At 37.0% G+C, this 24,867-nt stretch overlaps 1 protein-coding gene across 4 annotated transcripts in view; it reads left to right on the top strand.

The window, feature by feature from the left end:
• Positions 1–24,867, top strand: part of Lrp1b (LDL receptor related protein 1B) — a 1,962,444-nt gene that overhangs the window by 1,088,001 nt on the left and 849,576 nt on the right. For all 4 annotated transcript variants that reach the window (XM_021192210.2, XM_029535926.1, XM_029535925.1 and 1 more), the window contains exons 9-11: positions 4,206–4,377; positions 8,775–8,918; positions 12,179–12,415. In XM_021192210.2, the coding sequence (XP_021047869.1) occupies positions 4,206–4,377; positions 8,775–8,918; positions 12,179–12,415 (553 nt within the window). The remainder of the gene's footprint in view (positions 1–4,205; positions 4,378–8,774; positions 8,919–12,178; positions 12,416–24,867) is intronic.

Genomic DNA, 24,867 nt, shown 5'->3' with positions numbered 1-24,867 from the left:
AGAGAGACAGAGAGACAGAGAGACAGAGAGACAGAGAGACAGAGAGAGACAGAGACAGAGACAGAGAGACACAGAGAGAGAGAGAGAGTCCAATATTGGAACAATTGTTTTCCTCATACTCTCAAGTAGCCTAAAGAGTTCAGTGTTTTTAGAAGGCATTGCTTATGTTCTTCTGTGCAAACAGTTTGTAATATGATGGTGACAGACTTTATTTTCTTTGTTACAATTAAAAATTAAACATGGAATGGAGAATTTAAATGATTTGCCTCATAACTAACCACATTAAAATATTTTAACCATTTGTACAAATGGCTTAGTGGTTAGGGGCATATAATGCTCTTAGAGAGGACTCTTACAGAGTTCTCAGCACATCAGAGTGCTCAAGACCTGTAAGTTCAGGAATCTGACAGTGTCTTCTGGCCTCAATAGACACTGTACTCACATTCACAAATCAACCCATAGAAACATACATTTTACACATTTTTAAAAATAATAAAAATTAGATCTTTAAAATCATTTTGAATGTCTAGTCTCTGCTTTCTCCCCTTATTTTTATTATTATTGTTTCACTCATCTATGCCTTTATACTTTATGCACATATGTTTGCATATGTACACTCTGAGAACAGAAGACAGATGGCTCAGAGTTCAAGTTACAGGTGCTTTCACAACTTCTGGTTTATTTGTATAGTGTTGAGGTTTAAAGTCAGGTCCTTATGATTATGCAGCAGGGCCTTTTAACTGCTGTGGAATTTATACTCTGGGGAGGTCTGGGAGTTGTGGGTACAATTTAATGGAGGCCAGAGGTTTACCGATTGAGCTAGACTCCCAACCACTGAGTGTTTAGTTTTCCTTTTCCTTATTTCAGTTTCTTGTGTTTGGCTGGCTCCCTAAACATATGCTAAGTCTGCCACCAAGTAATCCAATGTAGATATAGCCTTTACAAGTTTTAAAATATGGAAACAGATTTATATGGAAACTGAAAGTGTGAGGATCTGTTGAATGGAGTGTAGATTTTGACATAGGAACAGATTTTCCGCCCTGGCCAGTTGTCTGTTAAGTAGCAATGGTTTACCTTTTGGGATGTGGACTGACATTGTTTAAAACAATAGTAGCATGTCATGATGACAGACATGGCTTTCACAAAGGAAGGAGTGCAGCTTGTTTACACCTTCTAATGTGAGATAAATCATGGACCGAATCAATCTTAGGCCATTGGTGTACTTGGTGGGTGTGAAAAGTGATCCTCTAAATGCACACGCCCCTTCTCTCACAGCATCCATGTATACTCACACTTACCATGATGTACCATACTTAGAAAGTAATTTGGAGGCTTTAACATGGAGATTACATGGCATTCTTCACATTCTTTCTTGCCGTTCATTTCTAGACTAGACAAGAAGAAAGAGATGATCCTGAAACAAACTCAAAACCAGGTTTCTTTGACTCTCACCTGTAAACAGGACCAGAGAACCACGATGCTCCATCGATGCTAGACCTAGATGTTGGCAAGATGGTTTTGTTAAGAAAATTTTTACCAATTTGTATGAGTGGATTCACAAACAAACCACATGTTCTCCCATTCTCCACTGCGGATCTATATGTTTTAACAGAACCAACATGCTGTCTCTAAAAAAGCAACGAGTGGTTCTCATAAAAATCTCTTGTAATACTCAGTAATAACTCCACATATCCAGACCAGATCCATTTCAAATTAAGTATAATTTAAGAAAACCATTAGCCTCTACTCCTAGCAGGTTTTCAGGAAACAAGTGGATCAGTCGGCCTTCGACCAGTAGAAGCTTCTATGAACATCAAATGTTCAATCCTCACTACAAAACACAAAACGTGTGCCAAAACAAACTCAACTTACTAATTTAATTGTATGCAAAAGAATAAGCATCATTATTGCATTCTATTTGCCAGTATGAATAAGCCTTAGAAATCATCACATTTCTGAGTGAAATGCTGAAATTTTCTTTATCAGTATTGCACACCTGTGATTTCTATCTCTATCATTTTTTTTTATTTTATTTAGTCTTCTTTTTTTTACACTCCTTATTTTATTCCCCTTCCAGTCCACCCTCTGACTGTTCCACATCCCATATCTCCTTCTTGCCCCTGACTCCACAAGCATGTCCCCACTCCAAACCCTCAGCCCCCCACTCCCACCCCACAGATCTCCTCACAACCTGGGGCCTGCAGTCTCTTGAGGGTTAGGTGTATTTTCTCAGACTGAACCCAAATCCGACAGATTTCTGCTGTATATGATATATTGAGGGCCTCATATGTGCTAGGGTATGTTGCCTGGTTATGTGGTCCAGTGTCTGAGAGATCTCAGGGTTCTTGGTTAATTAAGACTGCTTGGTTAATTAAGACTCCTATAGGGTTGTCCTTCTCAGCTTCTTCCAGCTTTTCCCAAATTCACCCACAGGGGTCAAGGGCTTCTGTCCATTGGTTGGGTGTAAATATCTACATCTGACTCTTTTAGCTGCTTGTTGGGTCTTTCGGAGGGCAGTTATAATAGGCCCCTTTTTGTGAGCATTCCATAGCCTTAGAAATAGTGTCAGCCCCAGATGTCCCTCAACCCAGGAATGGATACAGAAAATGTGGTACATTTACACAATGGAATATTACTCAGCTATTTAAAACAATGAATTTATGAAAGTGTTAGGCAAATGGATGGATCTGGAGGGTATTATCCTGAGTGAGGTAACCCAATCACAAAAGAACTCACATGATATGCACTCACTGATAAGTGGATATTAGCCCAGAAACNTANAATACCCANGATACAATTTNNAAAACACATGAAACTCAAGAAGAAGGAAGACCAAAATGTGGACACTTNGCCCCTTCTTAGAATTGGGAACAAAACACCCATAGAAGGAGTTACAGAGACAAAGTTTGGAGCTGAGACAAAAGGATGGACAATCCAGAATCTGCCCCACACAGGGTTCCATCCCATAATCAGCCACTAAACACAGACACTATTGCATACACCAGCAAGATTTTGCTGAAAGGACCCTGATATATCTGTCTCTTGTGAGGCTATGCCAGTGTCTGGCAAACACAGAAGTGGATGCTCACAGTCAGTTATTGGATGGATCACAGGGCCCCCAATGGAGGAGCTAGAGAAAGTACCCAAGAAGCTGAAGGGGGCTGCAACCCTGTAGATGGAACAACAATATGAACTAACCAGTAACCCCTGAGCTTGTGTCTCTAGCTGCATATGTAGCAGAAGATGGCCTAGTCAGCCATCATTGGGAAGAGATGCCCCTTGGTCTTGCAAACTTTATATGCCCCAGTACAGGTGAACACCAGGGCCAAGAAGGGGGAGTGGGTGGGTAGGTGAGTTGGGGTGAGAGTATAGGGGACTTTGGAAATAGCATTTAAAATGTAAATGAAGTAAATACCTAATAAAAATTGGAAAAAATATTTCCTGGGGGAGCAGGGCAAGAGGGTATAGGGGACTTTGGGGATAGCATTTGAAATGTAAATGAAGTAAATGCCTAATAAAAATTGGAAAAAAAAAGTAATAGTTTCAGGCCTTGGGGCCTCCGCTTGAGGTGTATCCCACTTTGGTCCTGTCACTGAACCTCCTTTTCCTCAGGCTCTTCTCCAGTTCTGTCCCTGCAGTTCTTTCAGACAGGAACAATTATGGGTCAGAATTTTTGTCTGTCAGAAGACGACCCCATCTCTCCATTTCTTACACTATATAAAACATTAATCTAATCATAATTGTAAGATGAAAATGTGACTTTCAATTTATGAAACAAATATTTAAAGATGTTTTCTTCTTAGACCATTAATGGGAACAACTCATATTTTGCAGTGATTATATATCTATGATTATATGGGCAAACAGTCCATAAAATATCTCAAATTATATTAATTCTGATATAGCATATTGGTGAATACATTTCAAGATCTGGTTCTTGCTTTCCCTGAATAGAAACTATAAAGCATATATTCCTTATGAAAGGTGAATATAATCATTCCCCATGCACATAAAACTATCTTATCTTCTACTGTATAATATCTTATTCTTCAGTTAAAAGAGCAGAAATTATTAGACTGTTTCTTTGAGAAAATAAATGATAATATTCTGACTCTAGACAGACTCCACACTTGCAATAGTAGTTTTTCTTTCATATTAGAAACAGGATAATTAAAAGTAAAAACTATATTTTATCCTCTTTTCAGGTTAAACATCTCTATGGCATAACTGTATTTGAAGATTATTTATATGCAACCAGTTCTGATAACTTTAATATCATACAAATAAACAGATTTAATGGCACTGATATTCACTCAATAATTAAAATGGAAAGTGCTCGAGGAATCCGAACCTATCAGAAGAGAACACAGCCGACAGGTAAGCCACAGGGGCTCTTTAAAAGCCTTCATAACAGCAGCTTAAATGGGAACATAGTCCTTGTGCTTCTGTGTGGTGTTAAGGAGGGTATCATAAATTCTCTATTTGACAGCAGAAATGTGCATGTCTGCTTGATAGAATAGAATAGAGCTCACTTCTCAAGTCTAAATGATAAACTGCTCGGCTCCTATCAAATCATTTCTACAACCATGGGATTGAAATGATGGCTAGATTTTGTCTCAGGAAGCACCTTTCCATCGTGATGTATGTACACAGAGAGCTCAGGCACTACAGTTTACTTTTGAATTTTATTATCATTTTCTGCGGGCAAATTTTAAACTGGGCTATTTGATGTGACACTTGCCTGATATTCACTGGTCATAATTTGAGGTCTATTGATTTAATATCCCAATTGCTTTATATTTTTGCAAACATGTTCCTTTGAAAAATAAAACTGACTGCAGTAGTTTTGTTGCTTAAGAGCACAAAATAATTATATTTTATAGTAGTTTAATAATGTTATTTAGCAGTCCAATGTAATTCTAGTAATATAACATTATTAAAGCAAAATTTCAATACCTCAAATTTCTGTCATTTTTCTATAATTATGTTTGAAATCAAAAGTGACCTAGAATTATTTAAATATCAGTGTGTATTCATCTAAGACACTACAGGTTTGTCGCAAATTCAATTTTTAACTTTTCAGAAAAATGTATTCAATTTTGATATTAGGCTTTTTGAATTTACTAATTTTTCATGAGCAATTACCATGCAACAGGATTTATTCTACATACTGGGACTATACTGGTAACCATTATGAAATGTAAGTCCTGGTGAAGGCAATATAATACAAAAAGTGTATGTAAATTATTTATTTCATTAGATAATAACTACTTTAGAAGGGAGCAGTGATGAGAAGGAGCTGAAGTATCTCAGATGTAGTGTTTGAAATGCTTTTCTTTTTTCTTTTTTCTTTTTTTTTTTGTCAATTTTTATTAGATACTTTCTTCATTTACATTTCAAATGCTATCCCGAAAGTCCCCTATACACACCCCCGACCCTGCTCTCCTACCCACTCACTCCCACTTCTTGGCCCTGGTGTTACCCTGTACTGGGACATATAAAGTTTTTAAGACCAAGGAGCCTCTCTTCCCAATGATGGCTGACTAGGTCATCTTCTGCTACATATGCAGCTAGAGACAAGAGCTCTGGGGGTACTCGTTAGTTCATAATGTTGTTCCACCTATAGGGTTGCAGACCCCTTCAGCTCCTTGAGTACTTTCTCTAGCTCCTCCATTGGGGGCCCTATTGGATGGAACACAGGGCCTCCAATGGAGGAGCAATGTTTTTCTTGAATAGACAAAAGAATGTTCTCTAACTAAAACCATTGAGAATGAGTAGGAGAAGCACAGTTATCTGTGGATTGAGAAGGTTTCAGAGAGATGTGTAACCTCCAAGTCATGAGTGAAGAACATTTCTAGACTGCTATGGAACATCCAGAAAGCTTGTACAGTTGAAGCAAAACGACTAAGGAAAGGAAAAGGGAAACAAAGAGAAATCATAGAAAATATGGCAAGTAGGACCCTGTAGGTTATTATAAAGTTCCTTTTTTGCCCCCCCACAAAGTAGAAATCATAAGCTCGTTCAGCAGAGTGTCATGGGTTGTACAGCATTTATGAACAATCCAACTGACAATAGACTCTGGTAGGGAATGGGAGCTGGTTAGAGAAGATGATGGACTGTTCCAGGATAGTAGTAACAAAACTAAAGAAAAGTGCCAAGGACCAGTGTCAGCTTGGACAGAGGTTCCTGAGAGACGTGGTGTTTGGGAGCAGCAGAAACAAAGGACTCAAAGTCAAATAGTGGTTCAAGCTGGCAGCCTATGTCCTGCTGGAGATAGCTTTCCAGCCTGTTTTCTCTTTGTTATGTTCTCTCTCTCTCTCTCTCTCTCTCTCTCTCTCTCTCTCTCTCTCTCTCTCTCTCCCCTCTCTCTCTCTTCATTCATTCATTCCAGGTGCCTTTGATTAACCTAAGAATCAATATCCCTTGATATGACTCCAGCCTCTTAATTGTTAGGAGAAAGCAAGCACACATTTTCTTTTACCATGGCAAAAGAATTTAGAGATCTGCCTTCCTCTGTTAAATAAAGACAATAAGATAGCTGACTGGGACCCATCCTGAAATTTACCATTTCTACCACACCTAGCCCTGGGTTTCCTGTGTCTCAGGTTGCTGCTGAATTCAGGAATCGACTTGCCTTTTATCTTTCTGAGAAGCCAGTTCATTAATGTAGCTACGTTTGTTCCTTTAGATTTGTGAAGCTCCACATATAATTCATATTGCATCCTTATTTTTTCCATAGTTAAGAAATTATATAATTTCAAATTTACATTTTTAGAGTTCTTTCCCACAGCCTTAATGGCTTGCCTGAAGGTCCTGTTTACACCATTTTGTTGAGACATTAGCCACACCTTCACCTCCCAGACTCCTGCTATCTCTGTTTATCATGGAGTCATTAACATTAACATGGAGGATATTCCTTGTAGGAGGAATGTAAAATAAGTATGTTATACAAACAAGCCTTATGGTCACAGCAGCCATTGATACTCATGAAGACCCACACCCACTGGTCCTGTCCCAGGGGTAAAAACCATGTCAGTCTGTTCCCCCTCCCCCAAGGCCATGCTAGACCTGACAAAGAAGTAGAAGTCAAATTTAGAATCTTTATGAACATATAGCCAATAAGATTTCCTGGATGGGATTTAAAAAGTAAGGAGTCAAGAATAATGGTAACTGTTTTGTTAAAAGAAATTGAAACAGCATAGTTTGGAAAAGATGAAACAGAAAACAAATTAGAGGTAAAGACAAAATTCAGTCTTTTAGTTTATTTTCAAAGTCCATTATCAATCCAAATGTAGATTTATGGATATACAAGACTATGTATTTAAGTTCAATGGGAGAATCCAGGATGGAACTAGCAGTTTTATTGTGATTGACACATTGGCAATTTTTCTCACCATAGCTAAACCTGGGGATACCAAGGAAGTAAATTTATGTGGAGTAGACTTTCAAATAATGGCATTGGAACACACCACCAGTAAATCAGGAAGAGCAGAGTAGTCAAATGATGACACCAAAAAAGAGTTCACAAAACCCCACTGGCCTTTGGACTTGATGTGTGAAGCTTATTGGTCTCTGATAGGGACATTTTGATGGTGATGTAAATATGTGATTGGAGTGGGCTTGAAGTAGATGGAAGGAAAGGGGAAGGAGAAAATGAGCTATGACCGTAGAGAATTGTGCACCTTAGGTGAATCCATGCAAAGAGAAGCTGTTTCTTTTTCCAGGATGTATAAGTTCTCTCTCTCTCTCTCTCTCTCTCTCTCTCTCTCTCTCTCTCACACACACACACACACACACACACACACAGAGGCAATAAAGAAAGAAAAGTGATAATGAGAAGGAAAGGGGACGTGCTAGTGATGACAGGATGCTTTATCTACTCAAGCTCCCTCAGAAACCTGAAGACATTAACTCAGCAGCGGCAGCAGCATTCACCAAAAGAGCAGTCCACACGTTTCCCCCCCCCCCTCCGAAAAAATGATTGATACAGACTGAAGAAAGCCTAAGTAAAGTAGTGTGGCTCTAAAATTAGTTTGTTATAATTTTCTAACTTTCAACTAAGAGGTGATTAAATGAATAATCCTAAGAACATACAGACTTTCACTGACCCAGTTTCAACTTTTCTTCTTTTGAGCACGTTCTTTCTCATTACCATGGTCCCATTTCAATTTTGCTTTTCTCTAGTCCTTAGCATTCATAAAGCATCACCCCACGCCATAATGTTCTTGTTTAAATTCAGCCTCTTTCTACCGCTACAGCAGCACACACACACTCTGCCTATTAGCAGGGTTCTCACAGTAACAATGAACTCAAATATTAAAAACACATGTTGCAGCTTAGCACATATCATCAGTTCAGATATTTAGCTAAACCCTGTCTCTCCTAGAGCGGAGCTCATTAGCTGCTGGTGGCAGAGAAAAAAATCTTTGCTCACATCCCTACACTGGAATTATTTTTCTGTAACCTTTCACGTTCTTTTTATTTTTGGCTTTCATTTTTAATATCATTTACCTAAGTACTCAAAGCTTGCTTCCGAAGAGACAAAACAGATTAATTTTATTTATATATATCCAAACACATTAAATTAATGTTTCTTAGGTTTAAAATATATCTAAGGAAGATTCTGTCAATCCCCATCATCTTCTATTGGGTTTAATATTTTCCATGTTATTATAGTATTCAATAGTGGGGTATATAAATTCTGCTAAGATTCCATGTCCTTACACTGGGAAGTTTGTACATAATTACCTTGTCTTGTTTCCTGTCTGTTGTAGTGAGAAGCCATGCCTGCGAAGTGGATGCATATGGAATGCCAGGGGGATGTTCACACATCTGTCTTCTCAGTAGCAGTTATAAGACACGGACCTGTCGCTGCAGGATTGGCTTCAACATGGGGAGCGATGGCAGGTCATGCAAAAGTATGTTGTTAAAGCAAACATTTTGCCAGCAGGCAACATTTCAAATAGTTATTTTTTTTTAATTAATTAGCAGCATCAACCTAAATCAGAACAAGAGAGTGCCTACGCTTGCTTTCTAGACATTTTCCCTTCTCAAAGTCGGGATTTACCTTTCTTTGAAACAATGAGAATTAGGAGCTCCATGGGCTAAAGAGCTACCAAACTTGCTGACCTTACAAGAGTCTTCAAGGAAAATTTTAAGGAAAATGTTTTTTAGTTTTTTAATATCCTGAGTGAGGTTCAAGATATAAGGTATATACAGTATTGGTTAGAAAAATCTTCTTAAGTGAAGAAAAATGCACCTCAAAATAGGTGTATTGTTTGGTTGACACATTCACACACAGCAATGTAGTACCACTGGATATGCACACTTTTAAGCAGCAACAGCGGGACTGAATTTACTTCATTATTTCATGCTTCATTAGCAGAGTTAATCAAGTATGAATCCTTTCAACAATTTATCAAAAAAAAAATCTCCAAAGGTTATATGCTATTAGAAATGCATTTATTTAACTTTTGGGATTTGGCACAGTACTTCAATAATTACTTTCAAACAAAGCATACAAGACTTTTTAAAAAAGAAAATAAATAAATGACATATACTTGTCATTTGTGTTTCTAGTTTTGTGTTAAATGCTAGGAATATAAAGGAATGAGGTTTCAGGTTCCTGAGCCTGTCTGGATAATTGAGGTCCTGGATCTGAGACCACCCAACTAGAGAAGCTGAATGTGTCTGCATGTTTGTGTAGCATAACTAAATGGGCTGTTACCCTTGAGAAATGATAGCACATCATGGCAAAGTGCAGTCACATGAAGGTATACATGCAAAGTACAAAAACACTTTTGGAGAAAATCCTGAGTTCATAGTTATATTTGATTGAATTTTAATTGACTCTGTCCTTTAGTATATACTATTTAATAATAAAGTAAAAATAGATTCAACATCAATTGATTCTTCTTATTGTAAATTCTATAAGTTTTCTTTAGCAGAACCAAGCACCTGGTGTTGTCAAAAGCCAGGGCAACAGCAGTCCACAGAGGGAAATGTTAAATGTGAAAACACAGCATTTTAGTCAAGGTCAGGGTGTTACAAGTTCCATAATGACCTCCTGTAGGACACAATCCACTTCACATGGAACTGTCCTGTCTTTTACCATTGTTATTTCTAAGGGTACATGGCCTGGAGGCTACTATACTATTAGATGTTTATCCATAGAAATTACAAACATACCTTTTTCCCAATTTTTTAAAATTAGAATGGACTTAGGAAATTTGTACTACAACTCAGGCTATGTTATTGTCTGATGTGAAATTTACAATTCAGTCGTTATTACATATACAATACACACACAGAGAGACACACACACAGACACACACACGTGCACAAAAAATAAGATAAGAATAAAGAAATATCAAAATAAGATTGAACAAAAAATAAATACCATTCTTACAATTTTAAAGATCACAAACAGGCATCTGCTAACAGTAATAATCCAGGTTTACCTACTACTGATAACTGAAAATTCATTAAAAATATAAATTAAAATATGCCATGATAGATACCTTACACTTTTTTTCACTACAATAGGGTATTATACTAGCATTAAAAAGAATGTTTTTGAAGATATTTTAATGACATGACCAAACATAACTAAATTTGATTTTGCTAAATGTTGAAAAATAAGCAAACATATGCGCACAATATTTCTCTAAAATCCTTTTAAAATTTCAAGAAATGTTCCCAAATAAAGTGCTACTACTTTTAAACCACATAAAATATAATTTCTAAATAATGTACTTTTGAAATAAGATAGGCATGAATAGGTGTGAGAGCAGACATATGGTTTTAAACATATTTTATCTTATAATTACCATAATTATATCTAATGAAATGTGTGCAATAGCAGAGGGATCGAAAATCTTCTCTCAGGGTTAAGATAAAACCATAAAGACAATATATATTGTTTATTTTCTGTGTTGATTCACTATGGTAAAACTTACATTATTCCCATTACATTGTAAAATGATTTTTTTATCATAACACTGAGAGAAGATTTTCTTTTTAATGGTTTTACAATGTAATGGAGATAATGTAAGGCTTAACATAGTATAGAAAGTGGAAGTTGTGTGTATGCAGCAGGTGCTATGCATCTACTGCCGTGGTATTGAAGCATTGCCTACTGGACTTGAACACTGGTGAAATTTTCTCAGCCCAGATAGGTCAAAAAAGTTAGGAAGATTTGCAATGTTCCTCCTGACCTATAATAGCGTGAACACCTACAGGAGTTTACAGCATTGCAGGTCAAAAGGTGAACTCCAGAGCTACAGCCTTGGAGAGATGTTACCAATACAAGAAAAGGAGAAAGAAGAGGGGCTGAAATGCTTCTTTTTGGATGATGCCGTCTTAAATTACCCATGCTTTTTGAAAAAAGAAAAAAAAGAAAAGAAAAGAAAAGGAGAAAAGAAAACATAAAAGGAGTGAGAAAGAAAAAGAAAGACCATCCTGATTTTGTATCATAGTAACTATGGAGGCTGCTTTTGTTTGCTTAGAGTTTTTCTTTTTTTTTAATTGTTTGCTTTAAATGCTGTCTGTGTTATACATCAGATTTACTGGCGGACAGTGTCAGCCTCTGACATTACAATTAAGCTGTGAAGCAAACTGATGCTATCAGCTGGCACTAATTCATTTCTCATAAGAAGTAGTAACCTGTTTGGACAGCAGAACACAGTAGCGATCATGTCCCTGATACCCCGTGAATCTTTTGATGGGCACAGTCTGTATATGGCAACTCCAAACTGCAGTGTTTTAATTGGCCTGAAGTTTGCAGCAGTGTCACATGTAATGAGGGCAATAGATAGTATCTTCAGAGAGCATTACCTCAATTGTAATGAATTATACAATTAAATGTACCGGATATTTTAATAAATTTCCATTTCACAAGTTACAAGTTATTCAATGATCTGTCATGTTTTTGCTATACAGGCAGAAGAATAATTAACTAAATATAACCCATTCAGTGAAGTAATTCCTATTTTAATTAAAGTAATGCAATTAGCTGGCCTTCTTGCATCAAGATCCGTTTGGCATATTTTGGAGTTTAATTTCTAGTATTGAATTTTAAGAAAGCCTAATTGTGCCACTTAATTAAACAGTGGCATTCTGCAGTGTAAAGAAGATTAGTCCTCATGGGTTGTTTATGTTTGTAATCTTTCTTCTGCAGGGCCAAAGAATGAATTGTTCCTCTTTTATGGGAAAGGACGCCCAGGAATTGTTAGAGGAATGGACTTGAATACCAAAATAGCTGATGAATGCATGATCCCCATAGAAAATCTGGTAAACCCTCGTGCTTTAGATTTTCACGCGGAAGCTAATTATATCTACTTTGCTGACACGACCAGTTTCTTAATTGGCCGGCAGAAGATAGATGGCACAGAGAGAGAAACCATCCTGAAAGACGGTAAGTGACACGGTGTGCCACTAGCATCAAAGCACTCAGAGATGAAGGCTTTTAAAAGGCTACAGCCATTGTGTTTCATTATGTCAAGCAGATTCCCTATTCTCCTTCTTTGTTTAAATAATATTTTATAATTTTTTTCAGCTCAGTGACATTAATTTCCACAGGTTTCTCATTCCTGGATGCTAATAGTTCACTGAAAGCTGAGCTTGAACTGTCCACTGCATTTGTAGCACTTCAGGAAGTAAATAGTTATATTATTCTCCTTTTGGTACAATGCAGAACTACAAGGATGCCTTTATCGACTTGATGTTAGAATACAAGGATATCAAAGAATTCTGTAGTATTAGCTCCTCATTAGAAAACTGCTTATCTCAATAAAAGTATCAGTGTACCTATGGCTATCAAATTCTAGCACACTGTTTCTTATTCTATCAACTAAAATGGAATTGCATAGCCTTGCTCTTGAAGGAGTAAATATCTTTAAAGAAATTTAAACTCTTAAACTTACTTCAATTTTCAAGAAAAATGTTGTAAATGTAATATGTTGTAAGCTTCACGTGCATGTGTTTTGCTTAAGCCAGTATAAAATTATCTTTGGAACAGTCAATAAAATAATAAAATAGCATTATCAAAAGTAGAAAAATTATCATCATAATAAACCAACAGATGATGGAGCAACATCCTACCATAATCATGGATCTCATTTTCCTCATATGTAAAGACTTTTTGCTTCTTTAATAGTTTAGAAATGTTTGAATCAAGAGCCATTTGCTGAATATTATGAAAGACAGATTGCTAGCCTATCCTATGAGTTAAAAGGAATTTTAACTACCTTTATGGACCATATGATAAACACATGGAAATTTAAAGTACTGAAATATTTGATTAACAATATACAAATTACCCCCAAGAAACATGAGAACTGTCTAGGCAATAGGATCAATCTTAGTGTACAGGGAGTGGCAGACACCTTTACATGAACATCATTGGAGACTCTTTAGTTACTATGTCATCTGTGAGCTACTTCTTAATGGGGAGATGCTAAAGGCAGAGAAGAAACGTTTATGCTGCCAGAGAAGTCAATGGAGAAAGAGAAATAGAATGTATACCCTCAAAGGATCACTATTTTGGAAGTTTAATTTGCAGATTATAGTGACAAAAATTTTTGCAATTTAGAACTCAGTAGGATAAAAAAAATCCTAATTCTCAATAATATAAATCAGAAGTATTTCCCATAGAAGATAAAATGTAAATAAATTCCTATTTAGGGAGACCCATCAAGGAGCCAGAGAACATACAGACTTAAAAGAGAGCCCAAAGCTTTCACATGGAACTGTGAAATGAAACATGAGGTTCATGGGAAGATGATTCACTCAACTCAGCTATATTTCAAATGAAACTATTAGTGATGGAACACTCACACTCTGAGAGATGCAAATGAAATTTTCAAATGAAATATGTGCCAGTTTCTGACATTTTAAAAATAGCTTACTGATTAAAAAAATACGTCACCAAGATTCTGTATTCATGGAGGCTCTAATTAAACATTTTGCTGTCAGTGACTCTGGAGGAAACTATCTTGCTACTCGTCTCTGAAGTAGAATCCCAGAATTTGGGACAATGAATTTGGACATTCTTGCTAAGCAAATTGTTTAGCCTATTCTGCTTTCAAAAGATTCTTTTATGAGTCATGAAAATATAACAGAGGGGATCTTGGTTTCCTTTAGAAAAGTTTCAGTTCTCTTTGATAATCTTACTTTTGATAACATTATCTTATCAGTGAGATTAGTGCTTCTTCACATAACAATAGAGAAGGGAAACCACTGGCCCTGGACTATCTGAATTCTCTCTTCAGTTCTTGCTTCATAGTTTACAGCTATGAAACCTTGCTGCAACACTTACACTGAAAAATACTTAACAATCATATTCTTATAATAGACAAACAGCTTGGTTTGGGTTTCAGTCAAGGTTGTATATTTTCTTTAAAAAAATTGTTATAAAGTAATATTGATATGAGAGGATGTAAACTTACATTGGAAATCAAATTGTTTCTGAGTGTTGTAGCCTGGTTGGCAGTTGTGGTCAAGTTGAGAACTTGGGTTACATGTTTTCATGTCCCACAGGCTTTTAATGTTTCTGTGGAAGAATCATATATTGTTTGGACCCAATGCCTTTCAGCAGTGATTTGATGCTTTCTCTTGAAGCGTCTAACATACTTTCTTAGTTTGGATACTTAGTGATTTAGCTGTGATATAACATGGTCATTTTCCTTTCTGGTCTTTCTTTCTATATCCCTCTTGATTTTTAAATGATTTTTCTTTCACTAGATTGGAATTTTTTCTGCTAGTATTTTTGAATTATTTTGTATACCATTGTATGCAATTCTGCTTCTCTTATCCCTGTACTTTGCATACTTGATTCTTTCAAACTTACCTAAACATCTTGTTGTCCTAAAAACACACACATACACACAAAAACACACACGAACACACAGTTATTACTGTTATTGTTGTTATTGAATTGTAGTAGTATATGTTGTAGTAGAAATAAGGTGCCAATTTTCCTTGTAAGACTGTTGTTCAGGGCATTATATTCTATCTTCCTTTGTCTACTGTAATAATAATCACTATCCAGGAATAGATATATAAAAACAGACTAGTGCTTAAATACAATTATCATTTTTAAACATGATTTATTTAGTGAATGGAGGAACAATAAATCACTATGTACTAATGCTTTAGCAACTGAGAGGGCGTGTAATATTGCATGTAGTTTTTACTACCCAACTTTAAGCTCCAGGCCCACCACAATACCAGCCCCACACAGGTTCCTTTGCATCCACAGATGAAACACACCTGAGCTTGGGCGCACACACATACACAAAAACACACACACACACACACACACACATACATACATACACACACACACACACACACACACACACACACACACACACACACTTAATTTTCAACCTGCCTTTTTGTGCAATTGCTGGGTGCTTCTAATCTCCCATGGCTACCACAACCTTCTCAATACTCTTAGCTCAGCATCCTAAATATTCCCTCAATTTTACTTGCTCATTTACCTTCTCCTTGTTCAGCAACCCAAAACCTGCCCTCACCTTTAGTTGTGTTTTTAAAGTCTGGCACGGGGAAATGGCCTATGGTCACTCTGCCTGAGATTTCTTATGGCTGGTTACCTATTCTCCAAAGAATGGTGAAAATCCTCCTTTTTGCCCTGTGTCACTGAACCAGTAACAGGACCTTCTACGGACATTCCAAGGTAGTAACTATACTAAACTCTGAAGAAAAACAACAACAACAACAACAACAACAACAACAACAACAACAAACTTTTGACTTGCACTGTAGGGGGTGGTTCTAATGCTAAGGTACTATTCCCTAATTGGTTGTTGATCCATCAATAAAGATGCTGGCAGCCAATGAGCTGGGGAGACTAGGTGGGACTTCTGGGTTCCTGCAGGCAAGCTAGCAGATCTAGATGATCTGAGAGCTCAGATTTAGCAAACGCTTCTGTTCTCATCCTGAGAATACTGAGCCACCAAAATATGGTGCTTGTCAACCTCTTACAGTTTCAGCTCAAAAGAGCTCTGGAGGCTTCTATAAACAAATCTCTTATCTCCAACTGTGATCCCAGCTCTAAGGAGGCTGAGGCAGAAGTCACAAGTTTGATTTCAGTAAAAGCTGTATAATAAGACTTTGTACTAAAATTAAAAATTGAAAACAGGAAGAATGTTTATTTATTTCTAAATATTAAATTTCTGGTTTGGTCAAAAGAATAATAAAATACTTGGCAAATGCTAACGAGTGTGTTTATGTGTTACATGTAGATATGTGTGCATTTGTGTGTGTATTTGCAAGACTGTGTATGTTTATCACCTGCCCTCCCTTTTTAAATATTTTTGGCAGAGTTTTTTTTTTTTTTAACTTTTTTATTAGATATTTTCTTCATTACATATCAAATGCTGTCCCAAAAGTCCCCTGTACCCTCTCCCCACCCTGCTCCCCTACCCACTCACTCCCACTTCTTGGGCTGGCGTTCCCCTGTACTGAGCCAGCTATATCAGGGTCCTTTCAGCAAAATCTTACTGGCATATGCAATAGTGTTTGCGTTTGGTGGCTGATTATGGGGATGGATCCCCGGGTGGGGTAGTCTCTGGGTGGTCCATCCTTTTGTCTTAGCTCCAAACTTTGTCTCTGTAACTCCTTCCATGGTTATTTTATTCCCTATTCTGGGAGAAATGAAGTATTCACACGTTGGTCTTCCTTCTTGATTTTCTTGTGTTTTGAACATTGTATCTTGGCTATTCTCAGTTTCTGGGCTAATATCCACTTATCAGTGAGTGCATATCAAGTGACTTCTTTTGTGATTGGGTTACCTCACTAAGGATGATATCCTCCAGATACATCCATTTGCCCAAGAATTTCAAAAATTCATTGTTTTTAATAGCTGAGTAGTATTCCACTGTGTAAATGTACCACAGTTTCTGTATCCATTCCTCTGTTGAGGGACATCTGGGTTCTTTCCAGCTTCTGGCTATTATAAATAGGGCTGCTATGAACATAGTGGAACATGTGTCCTTATTACCAGTTGGAACATCATCTGGGTATATGCCTAAGAGAGGTAATGCTGTATCTACTGGTAGTACTGTGTCCAGTTTTATGAGGAACCGCCAGACTGATTTCCAGAGTGGTTGTACAAGCTTGCAATCCCACCAGCAATGGAGGAGTGTTCCTCTTTCTCCACATCCTCGCCAGCCTCTACTGTCACCTGAATTTTTGATCCTAGCCATTCTGACAGAGTTTTATTGTGATAACTAAGCTGTCCTTGAACTTGCTTGGTAACACAGATCTTTAACTTGTCAACCTCTGCCTCAGCCTTTTGAGAAGCCAGGAAATATGATTTTAGTAGCAGACTCAGAGATAAACAAAATTTTAAGTTTTCAGTATAAACTAAACAGGAAAAACCAATTGCTTAATTGTTTGTATATTATATGGTTCCTATTTGAAACTTTACTTGGGGTTATCATGCCTATGGGAGTATGGTTATAAAGTTAATAACTGTACTATAGGTTAGTTAATAGAAAATGTTCAGTTAAAATAATAGTCTCATCAATCAGTCTTAAAAGCTTACAATGTGTGGGTGGCTAATATCCATAATAAAAGAGAAAAGTTACCATGAAGGTAATCATTAGAAAAGAATTTCAGGGAATGCTTATTAGTCATGCGTGTGTATGCTGAACATCTTGACTCTGACATAACTAAACAGAAAGCATTTTTATCTCCAAGCATAATCATTAAGATCAATAACCTCTTCTGCCCAGGCAAAAATTTAATCATCTCCAGTTGTTTCTTTTACTTACAACTAGACAAAACCAACAAACCAAATAACAAAAACAGACTTTGCAATCATGTTAAGCCACAATGCTACCTTGGTTTGGTGTCTAGAATACATGGTATATACAAGTATAAAAATCCATGTCTAATGCATTAACAAGGTTGCTCTATGCTCCATCTGTGTGACTTACTAAGGAGACAGCATTGCTAACAGATTTAATTCCTTTCATTTTTTGTAGTAAATTTTCAATCTCAGGATTCTACCCTACCTTTGATAGTTCAGCTCCTGGATAAAAGACATATAACTTTTATTATTTACAATAAGCCTTGATTAGCACCAGAGTTGAGCAGATATTACCCCTTATGATATTGGAACCTACGTCCCTATAATAACTCCAAGTAATTACTTACTGTGTTTCATCTGGTATGTTCTTTACTCCAATTACCCATCCTTCATGCCCATGCTTTCTTGACTGCTAACACATGGCATCTTTCTCCTCTCTCTGTCTTCTTCTCTCTCCTCTCATGGTCTCCTCCAACTTCAAGCCTGGGAACCCCAAAACCTGCCTATCTTATTTCTGCCCAGCTCTAGGCTATAGGCATCATTATTCATCAATTAGAAATAACTTGGGGACCAAGGTCACATAGCATCACTTTGGTCAAAGTGTAGACTCTCTCATGTCCAGGGCAATCAGACCTTGGGGGGGCTGTACATAGCTTTATAATATATAGCAACAGACCGAAGCTCAATATCTAGTGCTCTGACTCTCATTTGCTTCCATCATTGGCACTGTAGTCTTTTAACTTGATGTCTACTTTCTGTATCTCTTCCTTTCTCAACATTGGTAGGCAGTAGTAAGGAAATAGAAAAGGCTTTCTCTGGATAGTCCATCCTTTCATCTTACCTCCAAACTTTGTCTCTGTAACTCCTTTCATGGGTATTTTGAACCCTATCCTAAGGAGGAATGAAGTATCCATATATTGGTCTTCCTTCTTCTTGGTTTCCCATCATCAGCCACCAAACCCAGATCCTATTGCACATGCCAGCAAGATTTTGATGAAGTGACCCTGATATAGAAGTCTCTTGTGAGGCTATGCCAGTGCCTGGCAAACACAGAAGTGGATGCTTACAGTCAGCTATTGNATGGAACACAGGGTCCCCAGTGGAGGAGCTAGAGAAAGTACCCAAGGAGCTGAAGGGGTCTGCAACCCTATAGGTGGAACAACAATAGGAACTAACCAGTAACCGCAGAGCTCGTGTCTCTAGCTGCATATGTAGCAGAAGATGGCCTATTCGGCCATCATTGGGAAGAGAGGCCCATTGGTCTTGCAAACTTTATATACCCCAGTACAGGAGAATGCCAGGGTCAAGAATTGGGAGTCGGTGGGTAGGGGGAGCAGGGGTGAGGGGAGGGTACAGGGAACTTTCAGGATAGCATTTGAAATGTAAATAAAGAAAATATATAATAAAAAAATCATAAAAAAAGAAAAGGCTTTCTATGAACTCATCACATCGTAAACAGACCCATTTATGAGTCTAGGGTAGCTTTAAAATTAATTATATCAAAACTTTGCCGAATATTATAGCCCAAGCTTGTAATCTTAGCTGACGTACTTTAGGGCCAGCCTGGAACCAAAGTCACTGTCTTTAAAATGTAAAATTATGAGAAAATATAAAAATAAGACAAATCTGTATAAGGGTCCATGATTCACTGAAGAGTGATACCCCAGACTCAAATACTATGTAAATGCAAAGAATGTTTTATTCTGCAGAAGTCCAGCATGCTGGAGCCTCCCATTACCAAGATAGAGAGACAATCAAGTGAGCTCATAGGCTAGATTTGAAGCACATTGGAGTTCTGGGGTAGATTAGCTTTGTCTTATTCTATCTCTAGGCATTCAGGAACCATTACCAAGGTGTAGAGGCTAGATCCTGGGGATTTTTGTTTTTTGTTTTTTTTTTGTTTTTGTTTTTGTTTTGTTTGTTTTTCTATTAGTAATTGACCTGCGTGGACTTGCCTGGATTTCCCCAAACTTGTCCAGTTCTTAGGCCTAGTCTCCTAAACTGCCAATTTAAAGCCTGTCATGGAGTTAGCCTAACCTCATCTGGTCCTTTTGAATGATATCTGTCAATTATGTATATGTTTAGAATCTTTCAGAGGCTTTACAGCTAGATTTCTATACTTCTGCTTCCTTTGACCAAAGCAGGTGACACTCCATGCTTGTAACTCCTCATCCATGAATGTCCATCATTTTTTTCTTTCCTGGTATTTCTTGTTCCTTTCCAAACATTCAGCTAGTGTTGTCCTGCTACTAGTGGGGAGCTTTGGCAGGGCAGTGGAGCATCCATCTTCCCTGTGGAACACAGGATGTGACTTCCACCCTCCTTCACAGAGGCTTACCTTTAAGCCTTTTATCTTCTTGCTTCTGGGAGGTTTCCGATTCCTTTGCCAACTGCAGATAACTTTATTCCTGTGTCCCTCACAAAGGGTTGTTCTTTGTCCTGTCATAGTGAGTAGAAGGGTCTTCTCACCTTTCCCTAGTGCTTCAGCTGTTTTCTTTTCTATATGAGTTGAATGAGTCTGAGGGACGGACTGAGTTTCTTGTCTTTAAGACACTCAGGGTGCCCTCAAAGGTTTCCTGTTCTGCTTTTAGTCTTTGTCTGTGAACTCAGTTGAAGGAATTTTTTTGTGCCTGGGGTTCTTAGAGACACTAAACTCAAGCATCAAACTACACTTACTTTCAACAATTCTTTCCTATTTTCCCTTTTTAAAAGTCTGCCAGAGAACACATTTCATGGGCCTTGCTGTTCCTATCAAAAACCTGGGGCCCTTCCCATTGTACTGTGGTTCCTTCTTTATTCAAAATCAAGGAATGTTGTGCTCTTGCAAAGTACGGGTATTCCCCTCTTTATGTGATTCACTGTTCTCTGTAGCTTCAGCATCTTGTGTGTGAATGAGCTTTGAATGCTCATTCTTCAAATTCTCGAACACAGATGGGAATTTGAAAAGCAAGGTTGAGATATGTTTAAATGGTTTTCATCTCTTTCACCTTACCATTGTATGAAAACCCAGCTTCATTCTTCTTAATAAATGATAACCACTGGTGATGCTTTCCAACACTCAGAGTTTATACAGTTAAGGCATTTGGATAATGCACATATGTGTCATTTGCTTTCCATTAGCTTATTTGGTATCACTTTAACAGAACAAGTAAGATTAGAATTAAGAGTTCTCACACTACAACAAGAAACGTTTTATATATTATATTATAAAAAAATAGAATCCTATTTTTCAAAGAGATGGTGAAAGATAATGTGGTTAAAAACTATTTTAAAATATGATACCTATTTACCATGAAAATGCATATTTTTGGTTTATAAAATATTTATCCAGTACAAATCAACAAAGACAGTGAGTATGATGTCCATGTGAAAACGCACAGTACTTTAGTATCTGTATCCTTGTTGAAAGGACTTGTTGGTCATCAAATGAGTTGATGAAGTGATGTAAAGGTAAGCAAGCAAGACAACAATTTGCATTCCATATCCATGAAATTTCTGCAAAACTATTCTTAACAAAATTTGGGTTTAGCATTGAAGATTCCAAAAGGGGTCCATCTGCATTCAGAAGTAGAGTAATCCCAGGTTAGAATGCTGATGACAGAAACCTCCCAGAACAACAGAAACCACAGCTTGGAATTTCAATAGTGTAATAAACTTGAAATAAAGTTGAGACAGAAACCTCTCCTAAAAATGTATTAATATTAATAGAAACAAGAAGAAATGGTATGCAAAGGATTAAGGTAATCTTTAAAGCAGTTTAATAATTAGGTGCATCCATTCAATACACATACCAGACATTAATTATACCTCCTAGAAGCACTCAGAGATGGAACTGGAATATTTCCCTTTCAGTTAATGAAAAAATCAGACTTTTACTTCCTAAATTATTTCTTATCCCAAATCTAAAGAACACAAAAATATAAAATTTAAGGGAAACTTTGTCTTGTAATATTAAGTTGTGAAGCTTTTTAAAGGTAGGATAAAATTTAGTAATGTTTATAAATGTAAATTCCAAAACTACATCTTTTCATGATAAAATAGATTATGAGCAAGGACAAATATTGAGGATTAACTAAACTAAAAGTAGTCAGAATAGGCACAACAGAGAAAGTTATGGTATAGATAGATTATGATAGATAGTCTTAGAAAAACTTCAACAGGATTTGAGAGTGTGTTCCAACATGGGAACAGAGATCTTCAATAGCTTATTAATTAAAGATTGATTTTGAGATAGGATCTCTAACTGAACGTGAAGTTTACACATTAGGTTTGGTTGGTTGGTCAGAAAACCTTAAACTTCACCTGTCTTTGCCTCACAAGTACTACAAACATCAGCATGTACCACCATGACTGGATTTTCAGAGAAAGCATTCTGATTTCTGGAAGATCTCTTCAGCTTTACTCATGGCATTTTGTCAATTTAACACAAACTACAGTCACATTTATACAGGAACACTCACGACTATGTGGCTTTTTCTTGATTAATGATTGATATGGTTGGACTTAATGTGCTGTGTGTAGTGACTACACCTGGTCTTGTGCTTCTGGCTTGCATAAGAATGCAAGTTGTGTAAGTGCTGATAACAAGCCGGTGAACATAGTTGCATCACAGTTTCTGCTTCAGTACCTTTTTAAAGTCCTTGTCCTCTTTTCCCTTAAAGATGACATAGAAGTGTAAGGCAAATCGACTCCTTTCTCCCCAAGTTGTTTTAGTCAGAGTGGTTTATCTCATCAACAGTAAGCAAAGTATTTCACCAACTTCTTGAATTATAAGTTTCAAGATTAGATAAAATAGTAGATAAAAAACTATCAATCTGATGACAATAACCAACTTCAGTTCTGCAATTTGGTTAAGATTTGATAATTATTATGCCTTCAAGATGCAAGATGACTATTTCTCTCTCTCTGTATGTGTGTGTGTTATATAAGTCATTATATTTAACAGAGTGCTAGAGTGCTATTCATTAATATTCTGGACAGAGAAGGCACCCCTGTGAGAAATACCATCCATCATTCCGTGATCATTATTTTCTTCTACTACATTTACTCTGTTTCCATTGTTTTGTAAATTTCTTTTTCATTACAAATACTGAAAGGGTAGTAACTGATGTCTGATGCTAGCGGTATAGGTATTTCTTTTCTTTTCATTTTTTTTTTTTAACATCTTGTCATCTTTTCTGAAAAAAAAAAAAAAAACAATTGGGAAATTGATAAGCCCATACTTCAGGACATTCTGCAATTTCATAGATGGAATTTGGAATGCAATGCAGCTGTAGTACTAAGGGAGTGTAAAGAAGAGAATATGTTGAGAAAACTTGTAAGAGAATTGTGTAGTAGTTAGATTATCCTCTTGGTCTTATTTATAAGAAGTTAAAAGATTTAGAAAATAAAAACCTGAAGGAAAAGTGAATGAATAAAAAGAACATTACCAAGCCGGGTGTGGTGGCGCACGCCTTTAATCCCAGCACTCAGGAGGCAGAGGCAGGTGGATTTCTGGGTTCGAGGCCAGCCTGGTCTACAAAGTGAGTTCCAGGACAGCCAAGGCTAAACAGAGAACCCTGTCTCAAAACAAAACAAAACAAAACAAACAAACAAACAAAAAGAACATTACCTAGTGAGTGATGAGATTGTGAAATTTGCATATATGAATATGTAGATAGAAACTAGAAAAACAGCTCACCAATTAAGAGTTTATAAAAACTCTGGCAAAAAAAACCAAGTTTGGGTCCTAAAACCCAGGTTGAATAGCTTACAATCACCTTTAAAACCAGCTCAAAGTTACTCAATACCACACTGACCTTTATGGAAATTGTGCTCAGGTGCCCAAATACACATACAGATACACAAATATACATATAAATAAAACTAAAAAACTGCTTAATAGAGAGAGTAGAGAAATAAACAAACATTGCTGTGGTGATTTCAATAAAAATGGCCTCCATAAACAGATATGTTTATATGTCCATAGAGAGTGGCACTATTAGGAGGTGTGGCCTTATTGGAGTAGATGTGGCTTTGTTGAAAGAAGTGTGTCACTAGGAGTGGACTTTGAAGCCTCACATGCTCAAACCAAGACCAGGGTGGCATTGTGTGTTCCTGCTGCCTATGGCAACATTCAGCTACCTCACCAGCACCGTGTTTGCCTGCATTCCTTCATGCTTCCTACCATGATAATGGTCTAAAGCTCTCAACTGTAAGCCACACCCAATTAAAAGTTTTTCTCTGTAACAGTTTCCACGATTGTGATGTCCATTCACAGCAATAGGAACCTTAACTAAGAAAACTGCAAACAAATATTACTAGGGGCCTTATATATACTACTTCATAAATCATATAAAGATTACAGGTAAAGTCCAATGGAAAGTAAGGAAATTATTTCCTCTCTAATACTACAGACAACGTATGTGTGCAGACTGGTTGTTTTGTTGTTGGTGGTGTTTGGTTTTGTTGTTGTTATTTCTTGTTTGTTTTGTTTTGTTTTTATTTATTAGGTTTTTTGGGTTTTTTTTTTTTTTTGGTCTTTTTGTTTTTGTTTTTGGTATCAACTTAACATAGCTAAAGTCATCAGAGATGAAGGAGACTCAGTTGAAGAAATGCCTTCATGAGACCTACCTGTAAGGTATTTTCACAAGTAGTGATCAACTTGGGAGGACTCTGCTCATGGTGGGTAGTATCACCTCTGGACTGATGATCCTGAAGCAAGCCAGTAAGCTGCAACCCTCCATCGTGTTTACACCAAATCCTGCTCCAGTATTCTTCCCTCTTAAAGTTCCTGTCTTGACTTCCTTCAATAATGCACAAAAATATGGAAGTGCATGCCAAATAATCCCCTTATTTTCATCAACTTGATTTTTAGACATGGAGTTTCATTGCAGCAATAGAAACCCTAACTAAGACACCATTTGTTTTCTTTCCTTTTGTTTCTTCCTTCCTTCCTTCCTTCCTTCCTTCCTTCCTTCCTTCCTTCCTTCCTTCCTTCTTTCTCTCTCTCTCTCTCTCTCTCTCTCTCTCTCTCTCTCTCTCTCTCT

The sequence above is a fragment of the Mus pahari genome, chromosome 3 (assembly GCF_900095145.1).
Source record: "Mus pahari chromosome 3, PAHARI_EIJ_v1.1, whole genome shotgun sequence".
Taxonomy (NCBI): Eukaryota; Metazoa; Chordata; class Mammalia; order Rodentia; family Muridae; genus Mus; species Mus pahari.
This window is presented reverse-complemented; position numbering and strand designations above follow the sequence as displayed.